Here is a 16,214-nt window from a genome sequence, read left to right on the forward strand (position 1 = left end):
GGATCTGGTTGGGAGACTTGTCTAAAGCTCCTTTCCAGGGGTCTGGCAGTGCAAAGTGGGCACAAATTCCCTTTAAACTCCCTCTAAGGTCCCCTGGCATGGCCCGAGTGGTGGAAAGGGGCCTCAGCATAACTGAGAATCAGGCCCTATTGTTTTTAAATGCATAGAATTGTATATTGACGTGATGTCTCTGTAACAAAGGGCCTGCATCGTGTGATTACTTCCTGGCATTAATGCCATCAAACGGGGTCCGCTCTACGAGGCTGCTCCCTCCAGCGTGCTCTGTTCAATGCCAGATCCCAGAGCCTGACCTGCCTTCTTCTAGGACATCCCCCCGCGCCCCTCTCTCTCTCACTCACACACACACACACATATATTCTGGGGGCGGTACACACACACACACACACACACACATATTCTGGGGGCGGTTTCTGTCTTCTTCCTTCGGCCTCGGGCGTTGGACTCTCCCCTGCATCATTTTCCAGCCTGGCTTTACACGCCCAAGCCAGCGCTGCCTTGTTGTGGGTGTAACTCTGAGCATGTCTCTAACATACACATTCCTCCCAGAGTCTGTCCGGTCTCATGTGACTGCTGATGTCATAATACCCCATTGTCCCCCCAGACAGGCTCCCTGGAGGGTGGCTGGGTGGCAGGTTCCCATGCTGGGTTACAAGGGCCTACAGGTGCCCGGTGCCGGGTGGAATGAAGGATGAGCTGCCCCTCATGCCAGAAATACGCGTGGGGCTGCACTTCTGAAAGGCTGCGCCCCATCAGACCCATCCGGGTACAGTGCGACAATGTGGAGAAAGGGGGAGGCAGTAGGCCCAATAGAAGGGTGTCCCTTATAAACCCCATAGGAACCCATAAGCAATCCAGGGGGGAGGCTTAGCTTCTGGTGTGACCCACAGCTCAGGGTGTGTTGCTGGTCCCTGAGCCTGAGCTGGTTAGGGAGCTTTAGCTCAAGTTGTGGAGACTTGTGCTCTACAGGTCACCGGTTCAATACCTGGTGTTGGGCAAGAGGGTGGGTGGAATTCCCATGATCCAGTGAAGTTGCAGTTAACCACAGGGAATGGCTGCTGCTCCAGATGCAGTGTGTAGCAGCAAGGATGGAAAGTTAGTCCCCGCCGGGGGCTGCACCATAGCCGCTGCATGAGATGAAATTTTGTAGGTCTCAGTCCACTTAATTCAAAAGCATTCACATCCCAAATGAGCCACCCTGTCCATTGGCCTGGCCTGGCCCCTACATGGGAGTGTCTGGGTGGGGCTGACCGTCCCGGAGCGTCCTGCTGGAGAGGTGAGTGCTGCAGGGTAGGATTGACGCATGTTGGCAGGGGGCATGGCGTGGAGGGGGCTGCCCCATTCTGCCATCTCTAGGGTTACCACCCCAACCCCTCTCCCAGGCAGGAGCCCCAGTGAGTTCTTAAAAGGCTGGGCCCGATGGGTGCCCTGCGAGTGTCTAACCCTAAATTCTCTCCTGTTCTCTTACGACCACAAGCTGCCCCCTCCGGTGCCGCTGGTACCAGTGGCCCAGAGGCCCCTTGGCCAGCAGGACTGGTACCATGGCTCGCTCCCCAGACAGGAGGCTCAGGCCTTGCTGACCAGCGAGGGGGATTTTTTGGTCCGCGCAAGCCAGGGGAGGCCAGGAACCCATGTCCTGTCTGCGCTGACTGGAGGACAGTGCAGGCATTTCATCATCCAGTGCCAGAAGGTGAGGAGCTGAGTGGGGAGGGGACGTGATGGTGAGCCCCGCAGGTGGTGCATGCCAGCCAGCCAAAGGGCTAACTGCCTCAAGGCAGTGGCTACAGCCAGCGTCTGGTCCCCAGGAGTGCTGCCTGGCCACCGAGGACACATGGACATTGGCGGAAGGTGCTGTCACATGGTAGTCTGGTGGGAGGGCCGTTCTCATGCTTGCTCGTGCAGTTGAATTGATCTCTCTGAATCAAGACACTTAGTACTCTGGCCGTCTCTCCAGCAGTCACTGGCTGGACTTGCAGCACCAAAGAGGAACAGGCTTTGGCTTCTATTTCCGGCTGAGACTGTGGGCAAGTCACTAGACCTCTTTGTGCCTCAGTTTCCCCATCTGTAAAATGGCGATGCTGATTTGCTGGCCCCATCGTGCGGCCAGCGCTCTGCAGAAGGGGCCTTAGCATAAAGGAGAAACGGCTCCAAATCTTTACAGCATAGACCGAAGGACACTATACAGGTGTAGGGTTTTGTAACCAATCGGTGACTACCTGGGGCTTCACAGCTGTTGCTGCTCAGAAGTGCACAGCAGCAGTGGGGCTGGAACTCAGAGCCACCTGGTCCAGAAGCACAGCCCCCAGCTATGGGAGAATCCCCACTGGCTGGGAGCAGTATAGGGCCTGTAACGCAAACAGTAGAGTTCTGATTCATTCCAGCAGAGGGCAGTGCGCTCTCTCTCGTGCTCTCTCTCGCTCTCTCTCTCTCACTCAAGGCAGCTGATTCCCTGCTCCCTCCCATGGTTTTTAAAATTTGGGGACCCCCACGGAGGGGGACTCATCCAACCTGGCCGCTACACTCCCTTTGTCTATCAGCAGCAATGGCAGCTTCTGTGCCAATCAGCTGATTTCCCCCCTCCCCTGCTCATTCTGTTCTGATCTGGGCTCTTCTGCAGGGCAGGTACCAGTTTGAGCTTGGAGGCGTGGAGGCGCCCACCATCCCCTCGCTCATCCACTACCACCTGCAATCACGCCAGGTGCTCACCACGAAGTGCCCGTTCCTCCTGCGGAACCCGGTCGCCAAGGTAAGCCAGCTGCGCTGCTCCATATCCGGGACCCCCAGACAGGGGAGGGTGGGGGTACAGCAGAGATCCAGTGGGGGCTTGCAATGGGAGAAAGGGGCCTGGGACAGTAATGAGGGGTCAACCTCTGCTCCACTCCCCCCCTTGGTGGGCGTGGGGCCCCCATGGGTAAGGTTATAAGAGTGGGTGTGAAAATCAGCTTGGATGGAAAATTTTGGGCCAGCCCCAGAATCAGGCCCATTTCTCTGTGTTTGCTCCAACCCTTGTCAGTCCCCATTGTCCCATGGGGCCCGATCCCATCCCCACAGTCAACGAGGGGACTTTGCCCCTGAGCAGGATCAGCCCCACCACGCAAGCTATCAGTGCTGTGGTCTCCAGCCTTGTTCTTTTGTAGGCCAAATGGGACCTGAGCCATGAAGACGTGGTGCTGGGGGAGCTTCTGGGCTGCGTAAGTGACTCCGTTCTTGGCTGTTAACAATGTACTGCTCCACACAGGAAGCCTGATGTGGATAGGGCAGCAATCTAACAGTCAGGACACCAGGGCGCTGTTCCAGCCTGCCTGGCCTTGGGCGAGTCACTGCCCCCCTGTGCCTCTAGTATATAAATGAGCATCAGGCCCACCATCTCCCTGGGGAGAGCACAGTGTGTGCATCCCACCCCCTGCTGCAGCAAAACTGAAATTAAATGAAGATGGGTGCAAAGTTCTAGACTTAGGAAGGAAAAATCAAAGGCACAACTGCAAAAAAGAAAACAACTGGCTCGGCGATCGTCCTGCTAAAAAGGAGCTGGGGGTTCTAGTGGATAAATACGAGTCAGCAATGTGAGAAGGTTGGGGAAAAGGCTAACATCATTCTGGGGTGCATCCACAGGAGTGTTGTATGTCAGACACGGAAGGGAATTATCCTGCTCTACTTGGTATTGGTGAGGCCTCAGCTGGAGTCCTGTGTCCAGTTCTGGGCCTCGCACGTCAGGAAAGATGTGGACAAATTGGAGAAAGTCCAGAGGAGAGCAGCAAAACTGATTTTAAAAAAAAAAGTGTCAAAAACTTGATCTATGGGGAAAGGGTAATAAAACTGGGTATGTCTAGTCTTGAGAAGAAAAAAAAAGACTGAATGGGCAGCTGATACCGTCTTCAAATATCTTCAGGGTGTTATGAAGAGGACGGGGATCAATTGTTCTTCTTGGTCACTGAAGGCAGGACAAGAAGCAATGGGCTCAATCTGCAGCAAGGGAGATTTAGGTTACATGTTAGGAAAAACTTTCCAACTCTCAGGGGAACTGGGATCCAAGGAAGGTGGCGGAATCCGCATTACTGGATGTTTTTAAGAACAGGTTGGACAACCCATCTTCAGGGAGGATATAGGCTTACTTGATCTTGCCTCAACCCGGGGGGCTGGCCTTGATGACCCCTGGGGGTCCTTGAAGCCCGACATTTCTATGATTCGAACTCTGCAAATGGCTTCTCTATGCAGAGAGGGTTTCTTTTTTGGAAGCTTAAAGGAGTAGTACCCCAAAAGTAAAAGCATCAGGGTTTGGAGCTACAGATACTGGGAGACGGGGATGGAATTCAGCTTCCTGAACCAGGGACTCGGATTTGCGTTTAATCTTACACACACAATTTGGGGTGAGTTTTCTCTTTGCGCATCTATAATATTCTAGGCGGATTTGGTAGCAATGCTTATAATTAAAGTTGTCCGGCACTTTCCACTCTAAGACGCTGGTTTCAGTTGCATATAACTTTAACAGCCTTGAACCATTTGTGCTGAAATTTCCCATGCTGGGCTGATTTCTTTGGAAAGTTGCAGCTAAAATGGTTCTGTTTCTGAGGACGTGATTAGGGATTGTTTTGCTCATATTAAAAGAATTCTCCAACCATTTTCTTGCAAAGCTCTAACGCAGCCATGCTTTGAAGCAGGGACTGTATTTTGCAAGAAAGTTACCCCGGGGTCACTGAAGTGCCTTTTCCCTGGAAATTCCACTCAAATTTGACCAAATTATAAGCCTCTGAAAATCTCAGTTTCCACGTGCTCAGTAGTACATAAGATATGACAAACTGGAGAAATGGCCTTAAATAAATAGGATGAAATCCAGTAAGGAGAAATGCAAAGTACTCCACTTAGGAAGGAGTAATCAGTTGCACAAATACAAAATGGAAAATGACTGCCTAGGAAGGAGTACTGCAGAAAAGAGTCTGGGGGTTATAGTGGATCACAAATTAAATGTGAGTCAACGCTGTAACACTGTTGCAGGAAAAGTGAACATCATTCTGGGATGTATTAGCAGGACTCGGAGTATTGTAAGCAAGACCCGAGAAGTAATTCTTCCACTATAGCAGGGGTGGGCAAACTACAGCCTGCGGGTCGCATCCGGCCCATGAGTGGTTTTAATCTGGCCCTTGAACTTCTGCTGGGGAGCGGGGTCTGGGGCTTGCCCCGCTCCAGTGCTCCTGCTGGGGAGCAGGGTCAGGGGCCGTTCTGCGCAGCTCCCAGAAGCAGCAGCATGTCCCCCGCCAGCTTCTATGCGTAGGGGCAGCCAGGGGGCTCCACTCTGCATGCTGCTCCCACCCCAAACACCGCCTCCGCAGCAACCATGGCCAATAGGAGCTGCAGGGGTTATGCCTGCGGATGGGGCAGCATGCAGCAGAGCCACCTGGCCATGCCTCCATGTACGAGCCGGGGGGGGAGGGATGCCGCTGCTTCTGGGAGCTCAGCCCTCATTCCCCTCCCACCCTCTGAACCCCTCAGTCCCAGCTCAGAGCACCCTCCTGCACCCCCAACCCCAGAATTCGCACCCCCAACTGGAGCCCTCACCCCTGCCCCCGCACTCCACCCACCTTGCCCCAGCCCAGAGCCCCCTCCTGCACCCTGAACTCCTCATTTCTGGCCCACTCCAGAGCCTTCACCCCTAACCAGAACCCTCACCACCCCCACCCAGCACCCCAACCCCAATTTTGTGAGCATTCCTGGCCCACCATACAATTTCCATACCCAGATGTGGCCCTCAGGCCAAAAAGTTTCTCCACCCCTGCGCTATACTCAGCACTGATAAGACCTCAAGTGGAGTACTGTGTTGGGTTCCACGCACCACATTTTGGGAAAGACGTGGAAAAAATGGAAGTAAGTCCAGAGGAGAGCAACAAAAAAGGATTTAAAGGATTAAAAAACATTGGTGTTGTTTTGTCTGGAGAAGACTGAGGACGGACGTGACAACAGTCTTCAAGGACATTGAAGGTTGTTATAAAGAAGAGGGTGATAAATTGTTCTCCTTAACCACTGAGGACAGGACAAGAAATAACGGGTTTAAATTGCAGCAAGAGCGATTTTTCAGAGTAGTTAAGCACTAGAACAAATTAGTCGGGAGGTTGTGGAATCTCCGTCATTGGAGGTTTTTAAGAGCAGGTTAAACAAACACTGGTCAGGGATGGTCTAGATAATACTTAGCCCTGCCTCAGTGCAGGGGACTGGACCAGATGACCTCTCGAGGTCCCTTCCAGCCCGACATTTCTATGCTCTAGAGGGAACTATAAATGTATCTTCTCGTTGCCTCTGCCGTGTCTAGAAATGTACGGACAAAATCCCTTGAGAAGTGACACCTCTCTATGGTGCTTGTATCTGCCTTAGGCATTCACTTCCTAGTCCCTTTTGTTAGCTACGTCCTCAGCTCTGAGACAATGATGCGAACCACAGGGCAACGTGAATATTTCATGCAGCAGCTGCCGTCCCATCTTTGTCCCGTGTTATGAAATCTGGATCTGATAGTTTCGTGCTGCTGCGTCCCATAAAAGGCTCTCGGAGCAGTGATGAGGGGCGGTGGGTCTAGGGGGTTGGAGAGTGGACAGGAGTGTAATGCGCCTTGCTAAGAGAAGGGTAGGGAAGGACAATGATGGGAAGAGTCTGAGTCAGCAGCGGTGGACATCTGGATCATACATCATAATCCCTAGTTCTTACCTAGCACTTTTCATCATTAAAATGCCCCGCACTTGGCAAGGGAGGCGGGTACCATTATTCCCATTTTGCAGATGGGGAAACAGACCTAGAGAGAGGAAGTGACTTGCCCAAGGTCACCCTAGTAGCAGAGCTTGGAATAGCACCCAGATCCCCCTGACTCCCTGTCCAGTGCTCTATCTGCTAGGACACACAGCCGCTGAGCAGTAAGATTTGTTGTGAGGCGCTGTGATTGGCATCTCAGGTGCAGCCCTGACGTCATTGGGAGTTCAGGGGCCTCTGCAAAATGAGCTGGCGGGTCTCGGGATGATGTTTGCAGGGTGGGTCTGCAGCATAAAAACCACACCTGTGCTGTGGGCTCCGCTCCACTTGCAGCCTCAAAAGCGAAAGCAAGGAGAAGTGCCCAGATACCACGGTGATGGGTTCTGTCTAGGAACCTGCATAGAACAGAAGGACTGAATGGGACAAACTCTCCTTTAATTCCTAGAGGGGAATCCTTCCCAGCAATGGCACATTGGTAGGAGGTCGTCGTGACAGGCAGATAGAAAGCACTCCAGGCTTCAAAGCTCGCAGGCTGAAACCCTGACATAGTTTGAGGGGAAGGAGTTGGGTGCGCAGCCCCTTTACATTTCTAAGCACTCCGGCGGTGGGTGGAGACAGCTGCTGCCCTTTTGTTCTGGCAGTGGCTGCAGCATGTTGCTAAGTGCGGGGTGCACACACTGTGCTCTCTCTATGGAGAGGCTGGGGCTGATTTCCCTTTTGCATGTAATCCAGAGCAGGCCTTGCACTGCTGCCTGATCACTTCCCCCCGACCACTGTTTCTCCATCCCCAGGGGAATTTCGGGGAGGTGTATAGCGGCCGCCTGTCATACGACAACACCCCCGTGGCTGTGAAAACCTACAGAGGGCACCTGGCCCCGGAGACGAAGCACAAATTCCTCATGGAAGCCAGGTCAGCCAGCAATGGGGGTCTGACGGACCAAGGGGCGACGGTCCCACCCTGTCAGCTCAGGGGCTCATCCCTCTGCTCCTTCCTGTTTCTAAGGATCGTGAGGTGCTACAGCCACCCGAATGTCGTCCGGATTATTGGCGTGTGTGCCCAGAAACAGCCTGTCTTCATCATCATGGAGCTGGTGTCCGGTGAGCAGGAGAACTCTCTGCATAACAGCATGCTCTGCGTGTCTGCCTGTGACCTCAACGCACCTTGTGTCCTGGGTGCAATGTCAGGCCTGCTGCAACACGGTTGGGAATGTCACCACCTAGTGGTTCGCAAAAAGAAAAGGAGTACTTGTGGCACCTTAGAGACTAACAAATTTATTAGAGCATAAGCTTTCGTGAGCTACAGCTCACTAAAGTCCATGCGTGCCCTATTTCCTGTGCAAAACCTAGTGAAAGGGGCATTTGAGTTTGACTGCAGACTGAAATCCAGCCATAGCTGGTGAGTTGGCGTGAGGGGCATGGATCATCTGGGTCTTTTGTTCTTTCGTTCTCTCTCTCCCTGCACCTAGGTGGGGATTTCTTATCGTTCCTCCACTCCGAGGGGAGCCGCCTCTGGATTCCAGACCTCATCCGCTTTGCAGTTCAGGCAGCAGCGGGGATGGCCTATCTGGAGAGCAACAGTTGCATCCACAGGTATGGATGAGACCCCCCCCTTGCAGCACAGGCTGGGAGGCTAAGGTGACACCCCAGGCACCCAGAGGGTTAACAATTGCCCCGAAGAGTGAACAAAGTCCAGCTCTAAGGTTCTGTGTCTAGCTTCCCTGCTGGCCAGTCCTGCCTGCTGCATCCAGGGAGTATCCAGCCAGCACCGGGGTGCATCTAGCCCTCCGTCCTCTCCCTGCAGGGACCTAGCGGCCAGGAACTGCCTGGTGGGGGAAGGTAACGTGCTGAAGATCAGCGACTTCGGCATGTTGCGGCAGGAGGCCAACAGCGTCTACGCCTCCCAGGGAGGAATGAAGCACATTCCCATCAAGTGGACGGCGCCGGAGGCTCTGAGATACGGTCAGGGGCACGGGAACAGCTCGCTCCTCGCTGAGATTTTACAGCGGTTGGGGCAGGAGGAAGGGTCCAGGGTCCAGGAAGGTCTGGGGCAGGGGAGGCTGGTCCAGGCCAACAACACACCCCCTACTAGGGTTTGAGGGGACAGTAGCAATTTTTCTCCTGGGTTTGTCTGGTATCAGCTGGACACTGGAGGATGCTCTGGTGCAGAGTACACTGATCCACCCTCCCCGGTGTGACCTCACTGGTGAAGGCAGGATGCCCTCAGGCCGGGGCGGGCCCATGCAGTTCGGGAAGTACCGGTACTTTTCTCATTCAGGACGACACCACTGGAGTGTCCTGTATTCTGGGGACGCAGCGGTGGCTTACCCTAGCCTCACGGGTAACCCTGCTCATCGCGTGACATAGGGCTACGGGATCGGACCCCCTTCACTAACATCCCCCGTGTGGGTTGATGGCAGGCCGGTACTCGACGGAGAGCGACGTCTGGAGCTACGGTGTCCTGCTGTGGGAGATCTTCAGCCTGGGGGCCACCCCCTACCGCGGCATGTCGAACCAGCAGGTGGTGAGCCAGGTGGAGCGAGGCAAGTAGTGCGAGCTGGTGTTTATCACAGCCCAGGTCCTGAGCAAGGGGCGCAAGGCGGTGGGTGGCCACGTGCTTCAGGCTCAGGAGACCAGGTTCAGTTCCTGGCTCTGCTGCAATACCTCTGTCCCGTACATAGGGCTAGCTCCTGCCGTAGTCCCCAGCCCCCCACAGAGCTACTGGCCCCCGTGCTGTGTGTGTCCAGCCTCTCTTGCCTTGGCAGGTTTCCGCATGCGAGCTCCTAAGCGCTGCCCGGTGGAAGTTTACGACGTGATGCTGAGGTGCTGGGAAGCCAGTCCCAGCCTGCGCCCCAAGTTCAGCGCCATCCAGCAGGAGATGACGCAGCTCGGCTGGAACTCTGAGTGACCACGGGCCTCCACTTCCCCTTTGTAATATGTATCCACCCTCCCCCCGAAATAATCTATATAAAGCCTCTCAATACCTTTGCTCAGGCCTTCCCTCCTGGCCCTTCAACCTCTATACTTGGAACTTGGTTCCTAGAAGGGCTGGTGGTTTGAGCCCTCTTTAAATATTTCCGTTACATGCCGCCGTTAACCAATCAGAGCTCCTCTGCCAAACGATTGGCTGCGGCGAAGGTTAAAATGATTCCCCCGTGAGCTGGTTGGACAGGGTAGGCACCCACTCTGTTCCCCAGTTGGCTCATCAGGGAGGAACATTGGTGATTTTTCTTGCCCTGAACTTCAGATGTTGTCTCCACTTCTGAAGGAGAGTTTAAACCCACAAGGGCTGAGCAATTCGGGCAAGCGGCACATAGGTGGAGACGCTCCGAATGCAGGGAACAATTCGACAGCAGTTGGGCCAGTGCAGGCCCGGGCGCTGCTTCGTTGTCTTCCATGAAGTCCTGGTCACTGATGCTTTGGTCTGGGTTTGGCCTGTGGACTTAACAGTTCTGTGAAAATCGGACTCCAGCATAGGTTCACCTTCATGAATGAGGCCCCGCCCCTACTCCCGAGGCCTGGACCTTGCTCCGCCCCCTCCCCGGAGGCTCCGCCTTCACGCTGTCTCTTCCTGCCCCGGCTCTAACCCCTCCCCTGAGATCTCCACCTGCTGCTTGCTGCTCTCCACCCTTCCCCGGCGTGCCTTCCCCAGCCTCCAAACAGCTGTGACCCGTGGTTGATGAGCACCTGCTATTTTCCCCTGTGGGTGCTTGAGTCCCGGAGCCCCCATGGAGTTCATGCCTATGGATCCAAGGGCTGTCTAGCTAAGTGTCTGGTCTGTGGCCTTGGCCAGCCCCAGCCGCTTCAGAGAAAAGTGCAAGAACCCTGCCATAGGAATAACCTTCTCCTGCAGAAATCTCCCATGGTAGTTAGAGGCTGGTTTATGCACTGACACAGAAAGGTTTATAGCCCTTCCAATCTCTTGATGTTTAGCATGAGCTATAATACCTCTGTATGGTCTTATTAGCTGTATAAATCACAGAAATGCAGGGCTGGAAGCAATCTCCAGAGGTCAGCGAGTCCATCCCGATACTCTGTGGCAGGATTAAATATACCTAGACCATCTAGCTTCCTCTTTGGAATCCTGCAAACTACTTGACCTCAACGATCTGTTGTGGCAATGAGTTCCTCAGGCTTAACAGTGCGATATATGAAAAAAAACACACAGCTTCGTATCAGTTTTTGAATCTTATCAGGAACACCTGATCCAAATCCTTCCCCCCACCTCCAACAATATTGGGAACATTTGGCTCTGAACGGGCTAATTTCTAGTCAAGATCCACCTTCTTGTCTGGCAAAGGATAAGAGGCTGGGTGATTGTAGAATCATAGAAATGTAGTGCTGGAAGAAACCTCGAGAGATCATCTTGTCCTGCCCCATGCACCGAGACAGGACCAAGTAAACCTAGCCCTAGATCATCCCTGACAGGTGTTCATCCCACCTCCAAGGATGGGGTTTCCACCACCTCTCTAGATAATCTACTTAGGTCTCGCTGGTCCTCATTAGAGGTTGTTTGTAAGGGGAAAACACTGGGAATAAACGAAGCGTGCAATGCGGTGACCAGAGTCAGCGAGGGAGTAATGTGGAGGATGAGTGTTTAAAGCTCCAGATATGTGATAGTTAAATAGAAAGAGGAAATTAAAAATCCTTGTGCAGTCAAGCAAAAGCAGAACAATTAGAAAAACATGCACAGTCCAAATGACACTCATCACAGGCCATGATGTGCAGCTGGTTGTGTTTGGCCAGGCGGGAGCGAGATAAGGCCCTGGCTGTTGTTTTTTTTGGCCCATTGAGCAAGTGTGTTAATTTACACCTGATTTAGTGTGCTTTGTAAATGCTAATGGCTCAGGGCACAGGCTTGCCAGAGTTTATCTCACAAGCGGTAGCACTGAAGGGAAAGCCAATCTCTTGATGCCCTGTTGTGGGATTTCCTGACCCCCCCCCCCCCCGAGTCATGCCCTCCAGAGACAGAGCCCCGAGGATGGGAGCAGCATCTCTCCATATCCAGGCCTGTCTCCTAACCACCAGGCGTGCTGGCTGTGTGTTGCCCTCAGAAGGCCTGAGCCTGGAAGCGGCGCATGACCGATAATTCCCTGATGTGTCATCCTCCATCTAACCTGTTATGATAAAGGGGTCAGAGCAGCCGATCTGCTCAGGGCCGGTGGTCCTGGAGCCCTCGCCCTGTTTCTGGCTGATGTCTGTGCTGATGGGGGTGCCCTGCCTCCTGGATATTTTTTTTCATTCAGTTTAATGAGCTCTGATCGCTGCAGAGAGGCAGAATCCCAGGCTAGAAGGCAGGCGCTGGGCTGCCTGGCCTAGTGGACCGAGCACTGGACTGGGACAGAGGACACATGCCTGTGGCAACCACTTCCTTTCCCCAGGCCTCTGTCCCTCCCCGCCCTTTGTCTCGAGCCCCATGTGACAGGTGCCGATCAGTTGATGCCTGGCTGGAACATGCCCAGATCCCATAGTGATGGGCATGGTGAAAGGCTGATAAAGTTGGCGGGAGTTGGCCGGTCGCTGCACTGCCGTGGCTAGAAGGTGCAGTTTGAGATGGTCACCCTGTGCGCAGGCATCTCTAGCAGCAGAGGGGCCAGGTAGTGTTAGGCCTGGGTGTGACCTCCCCTGGTTTGTCACTTTTCCTCCTACCCCACCCAGAAAGAGCAAAGCCAGTGGGAATCCTGCAGCTGTCCCGGCACCATTTGCTCATCGGCAGGCCCTGCTGGGCCCTGCAAATAGCCTGAAGCGAGACCCTTCTGCAGGCCAATGTCCTCTGGCTCTGTGGAGAAGTTGCACTGGACTCCACTGCTGTGGGTCCCTGCACTCGTCCCCACCTTCTCCTTCTGGGCCTTCTAGCTTCTCAACAGCTCATGAGTCACTTGTCTGCCACCCCAACCAGCCATGGCTTGAATGGAGAGTGGCTCCTCTATCCCTGGCGATTGGGGAGAGCCTATGGCCCTAGAAGGCCCTGCGTTCCCCATGCACCACCATTAAACCCCAGCGCTCCTGTCCTGCATCCTCTGCTCCTGGCTGCACATCTCGCTGGGCTTCCAGCGTGGGGCAGAGAGAAATACATCTCCCAGCCCCTATGGCCTCCACCCTCCAGCTGTTCTGCAGCGTCTCTAGTTCGCCCACCCCTTCGCTCCCCCAGCTGTTCTGCAGCGTTGCCCGCCCAAGATTTTGCACATTATCCATCTTACCCACCTAAGCTCGGGGCTGTAGCAACCCCCCGCAAGGAGAACCTCAGGAGACTCTGACCCCCAGAGAGTGGGCATCAACCTGGCCCCTTCTGCATCACCACAGACACTCAGGCAGCCCGTGGGATGATGCACCCGCCTCCCGTTTCCCCATCCAGCGACTTTAATTAAGACACAGCCGAGGCACTGGCTGTAGGCAGCTCTGCCATGAAACCCTGGCACACTCTCCAGGGTGAGAGGCCGCCTGCACTCCTGCCAGTGGAACAATAATCACCCCCACAGACAGGCTCCTCTTATCTCACAGCGGTGTTGATCTAAGGCCCTTGTGAATGAGGAACAGCTGATCCTGGGAGCGAAGGCTGCAGACGGTGCTAGATTGAACGTCCTATTGATGGCCCTTTGATAAACACCCTACTAGACTGAGCCTCCTGGGCACAGGTTCGAATCCAGTTTCGCCAGAGGCCCCACTTACACCAGCGCTGAGCTCTAAGCATGGATGTGAGCGAGCCAGCTGGGCTCCAAGCCCCTGCTTGTTAGAGGGGAGCTATTGCCCAAGGCTCTTTCCATCCTCTTGATTGATTTGGTTTAAGGGTCAGCCGTGAGTTGGCTTTAGCCGAGCCAGCTCCTCCAGGGAAAGCGAGGCTGTGGCAAAGGAAAAGCACTGCCGTCTGGAAAGGGTTAATGGGTCCCACTGCTGCCCGGGCTGGAGTACGAAAGGAAGGGGCAGCTGGGTGGAAGCGGGCTAGCGGGGAAGATGTGGCTCTTCCCTTTCTGGCTGGTTAAAGCCCCAGGAAATTACGCTCCAGCACTTCACCGTTGGTTTGCAGTGTTGCTGGCTCTCGTGACGTGTGGTGCGAAGCTTGAAGCTCCAGCTCCTGGAGTCCCATGACTAGGGAAGAATTTCATCTTAAACACCGCCCTTGAGACCCCAACGCCTGGCACTTTTATTTCATCTGGCAGCATGCCAGCAGCTGTGTCTCTGCAGAACACCAGGATGGCTGACGGCCTCAACGGGGAGGCCAGCGACTGCACGGGGCATGGCGTGTGAGTGCCCCACCTCCAGGGCAGGGCTGAGCCCCGCTGGCTGAGCAGCAGCATGGAGGTGGGGAGGAGGAGCTATCGCTGCTGTCAGCCATGTACGGAGCTGGGGGGGAAGGGTCTGAGCATCAGCCTGGGAGCCAGGAATCCAGGGTCCCACAAGAAGTTGTTGGCTGAGCTGGGAAGTGAACCCACATCTCCAGGCCAAGGCCAAGATCGTCCTTCCTCCTTGAAGGGCTGTCTCTAGTTCTCCTGATGTGAAGAGAATGGTCTAGTGGTTAGAGCAGGGCGGGGCTGAGAGTCAGGCCTCGTGAGCTCAATGCCTCTCTGCCACAGCGTTCCTGCCCTGCTCCGTGCCTCAGTTTCCCCACCCATAAAATGGATATAATAACCTACCTCCTAAGGGTGGTGTGAGGCTAAACTCACTAATGCCATCCAGAGAGCCTGTGATGCTGTGGAAGGGCAGAGCATTGTGGGTAGCAAGCAGGGGTGAAAGTAAGTCTAGGGACTTACCAGTACGGGGCTGGGCTGGGGCCGGCTCTGGCCCCCAAAAGGGGCGGGGGCGGGGGAGGTCAAAGCCAGCCCCGGCCCACTCATCCTTCCCCCTCCCCGGGGTAATAGTGGCAGCTGGGGCCTCTGGCAGCGGTTTAAAGGGCCCTGGGCCCTTTAAATTGTCCCTGGAGCCCCACCACCGTTTCCCCAGGGCTCCGGCAGCAGGGCTCCAGGGACGGGGCTCCAGCTGCCACTACCGCCCCGGGCCCTTTAAACCGCCCCCCCAGCCCCACTGCCACTACCCCAGGGCTCTGGCAGTGGGGCTCTGGCAGCAATTTAAAGGGCCGGGGGCTCCAGCCACTGCTGGGAGCCGCAGGCCCTTTAAATTGCGCCTGGGGAAGCCAACCCACCCCGGGGCGCACCAGCTTACTTTCACCTCTGGTAACAGGGCAGTATTCATATGAACAGGACAGGAAGTTTTCCAGCCCTTACAAACATTGATAAAATTGTGTTCCTGGCTCTAACAAGCTCATCCTTTTAAATAAGGCAAGACAAGATACCAAGGAGCCGAGGCCAGATCCTCAGCTGGCGTAGCTCCATCTGAGTCAATGGGGCTATGCCAGTTCATACTAGCTGTGGGGCTGGCCTATATTTTAATGTAATGCTTGCAGATGTCTGCTGCCACTAAGGCCTAATTCAACAGCGCGAGGTAAAATTCATAGAATGTCAGAGTTGGAAGGGACTTCGGGAGGTCATCTAGTCCAACCCTCTGCTCAAAGCAGGATCGATCCCCAACTAAATCATCCCAGCCAGGGCTTTGTCAAGCTGGGCCTTATTCTTCCACTCCGATGGTTGCAGTTTTTGGCAGCTCAGATTTCCTCCCTGCTTGCTGTGTGGAAATTACACGCAGACATCAATCATTTGTTCTCCCACCAGCCTACCCTCAAGTGTTCCTCCATTTTTCCTCTCTGCTTCATGCTGGAGCTTCCTCGCCAAGCAAAGGCTGATAGTTTGGCAGACTCTTCCAGAAGACCCGGTCAATTTCTTTTTTTCAATTGTGCAGACCCACAAGCCATTTCGTGGCAGGCTTCCTTTACTGATCCCTGGCACGAGAGAGAAAGGACCTGCAACAGATGGCGATTTCCTGCAATATCCCGGGCAAACCTTAATGAATTATGATTTTTAGGAGCCCAATTTATTCACAATGCAAACGTTTGTGGGAGTGTATGGACCTGCCTTAGGATGAAGACAGGACTAATGCAACCTCAGGGAGCTATTAGGAAGATGAAGGACTTTTGGGGACACTACATGTGAGGGGAATTTCTTAGGAAACACTTGGGGGGAGAGGGAAAGGCAAATGACCCACCCCAAATCCCGCCTTTTGAAGAGACCCGTTGGCTGACTGATCTGGCTAAGGGTTGTTCTTAATCTGAGCAAAAAGGGGTATGAACATGAGACACACACCCCAGGACACCCCTTTGTGGGGGTTGAAGTGCTGCTCACCTGCCAGAGCCCATGTTGGAGTTGGAGGTGATCTCTGGGGAGCTTATCAGCACACGTGTAGGTTCTTTTATGATTGTAAATATGTTTTCTCTGTATTGCTTTTACTTTAAGAATAAAATCTGCTTGCTGGGAAAGAGCGGCGTGGTAGCTTAGAACTGGGGCGGTACGTTGGGAACTGTCTCTGCGAAGAGAAGCAATGCAGGCCTGCTGAGGTAGTCAGATAGCACCAGGAAGGCAAGG

General features: G+C 54.3%; 1 protein-coding gene across 4 annotated transcripts; it reads left to right on the top strand.

The window, feature by feature from the left end:
* Positions 1-404: 404 nt before the first annotated feature.
* On the top strand, positions 405-14,488 carry LOC119848039 (tyrosine-protein kinase Fer-like). Of its 4 annotated transcripts, XM_043502073.1 has the most exons (8): positions 405-1,708; positions 2,636-2,764; positions 3,156-3,209; positions 7,539-7,657; positions 7,751-7,845; positions 8,214-8,337; positions 8,549-8,706; positions 9,165-14,488. In XM_043502073.1, exons 1-8 carry the CDS (start codon positions 1,322-1,324, stop codon positions 9,293-9,295), a joined length of 1,197 nt encoding a protein of 398 aa, XP_043358008.1. In that variant the 5' UTR covers positions 405-1,321; the 3' UTR covers positions 9,296-14,488. The 4 variants fall into 4 exon arrangements, with proteins under 4 accessions (XP_043358008.1, XP_043358006.1, XP_043358007.1 ...); XM_043502071.1 differs by having other exon boundaries at positions 7,539-7,845; XM_043502072.1 differs by having other exon boundaries at positions 8,549-9,263.
* Positions 14,489-16,214: the final 1,726 nt, after the last annotated feature.

The sequence above is a fragment of the Dermochelys coriacea genome, chromosome 24, assembly GCF_009764565.3.
Source record: "Dermochelys coriacea isolate rDerCor1 chromosome 24, rDerCor1.pri.v4, whole genome shotgun sequence".
Lineage (NCBI taxonomy): Eukaryota > Metazoa > Chordata > Testudines > Dermochelyidae > Dermochelys > Dermochelys coriacea.

Coding starts and splice junctions, on each gene's coding strand:
- LOC119848039 (XM_043502070.1), top strand. CDS start 1,322: ATGTTGGCAGGGGGCATGGCGTGGAGGGGGCTGCCCCATTCTGCCATC. Junction 3,210..7,538: donor TGGGGGAGCTTCTGGGCTGC/GTAAGTGACTCC, acceptor CTCCATCCCCAG/GGGAATTTCGGGGAGGTGTA. Junction 8,338..8,548: donor AGCAACAGTTGCATCCACAG/GTATGGATGAGA, acceptor CTCTCCCTGCAG/GGACCTAGCGGCCAGGAACT.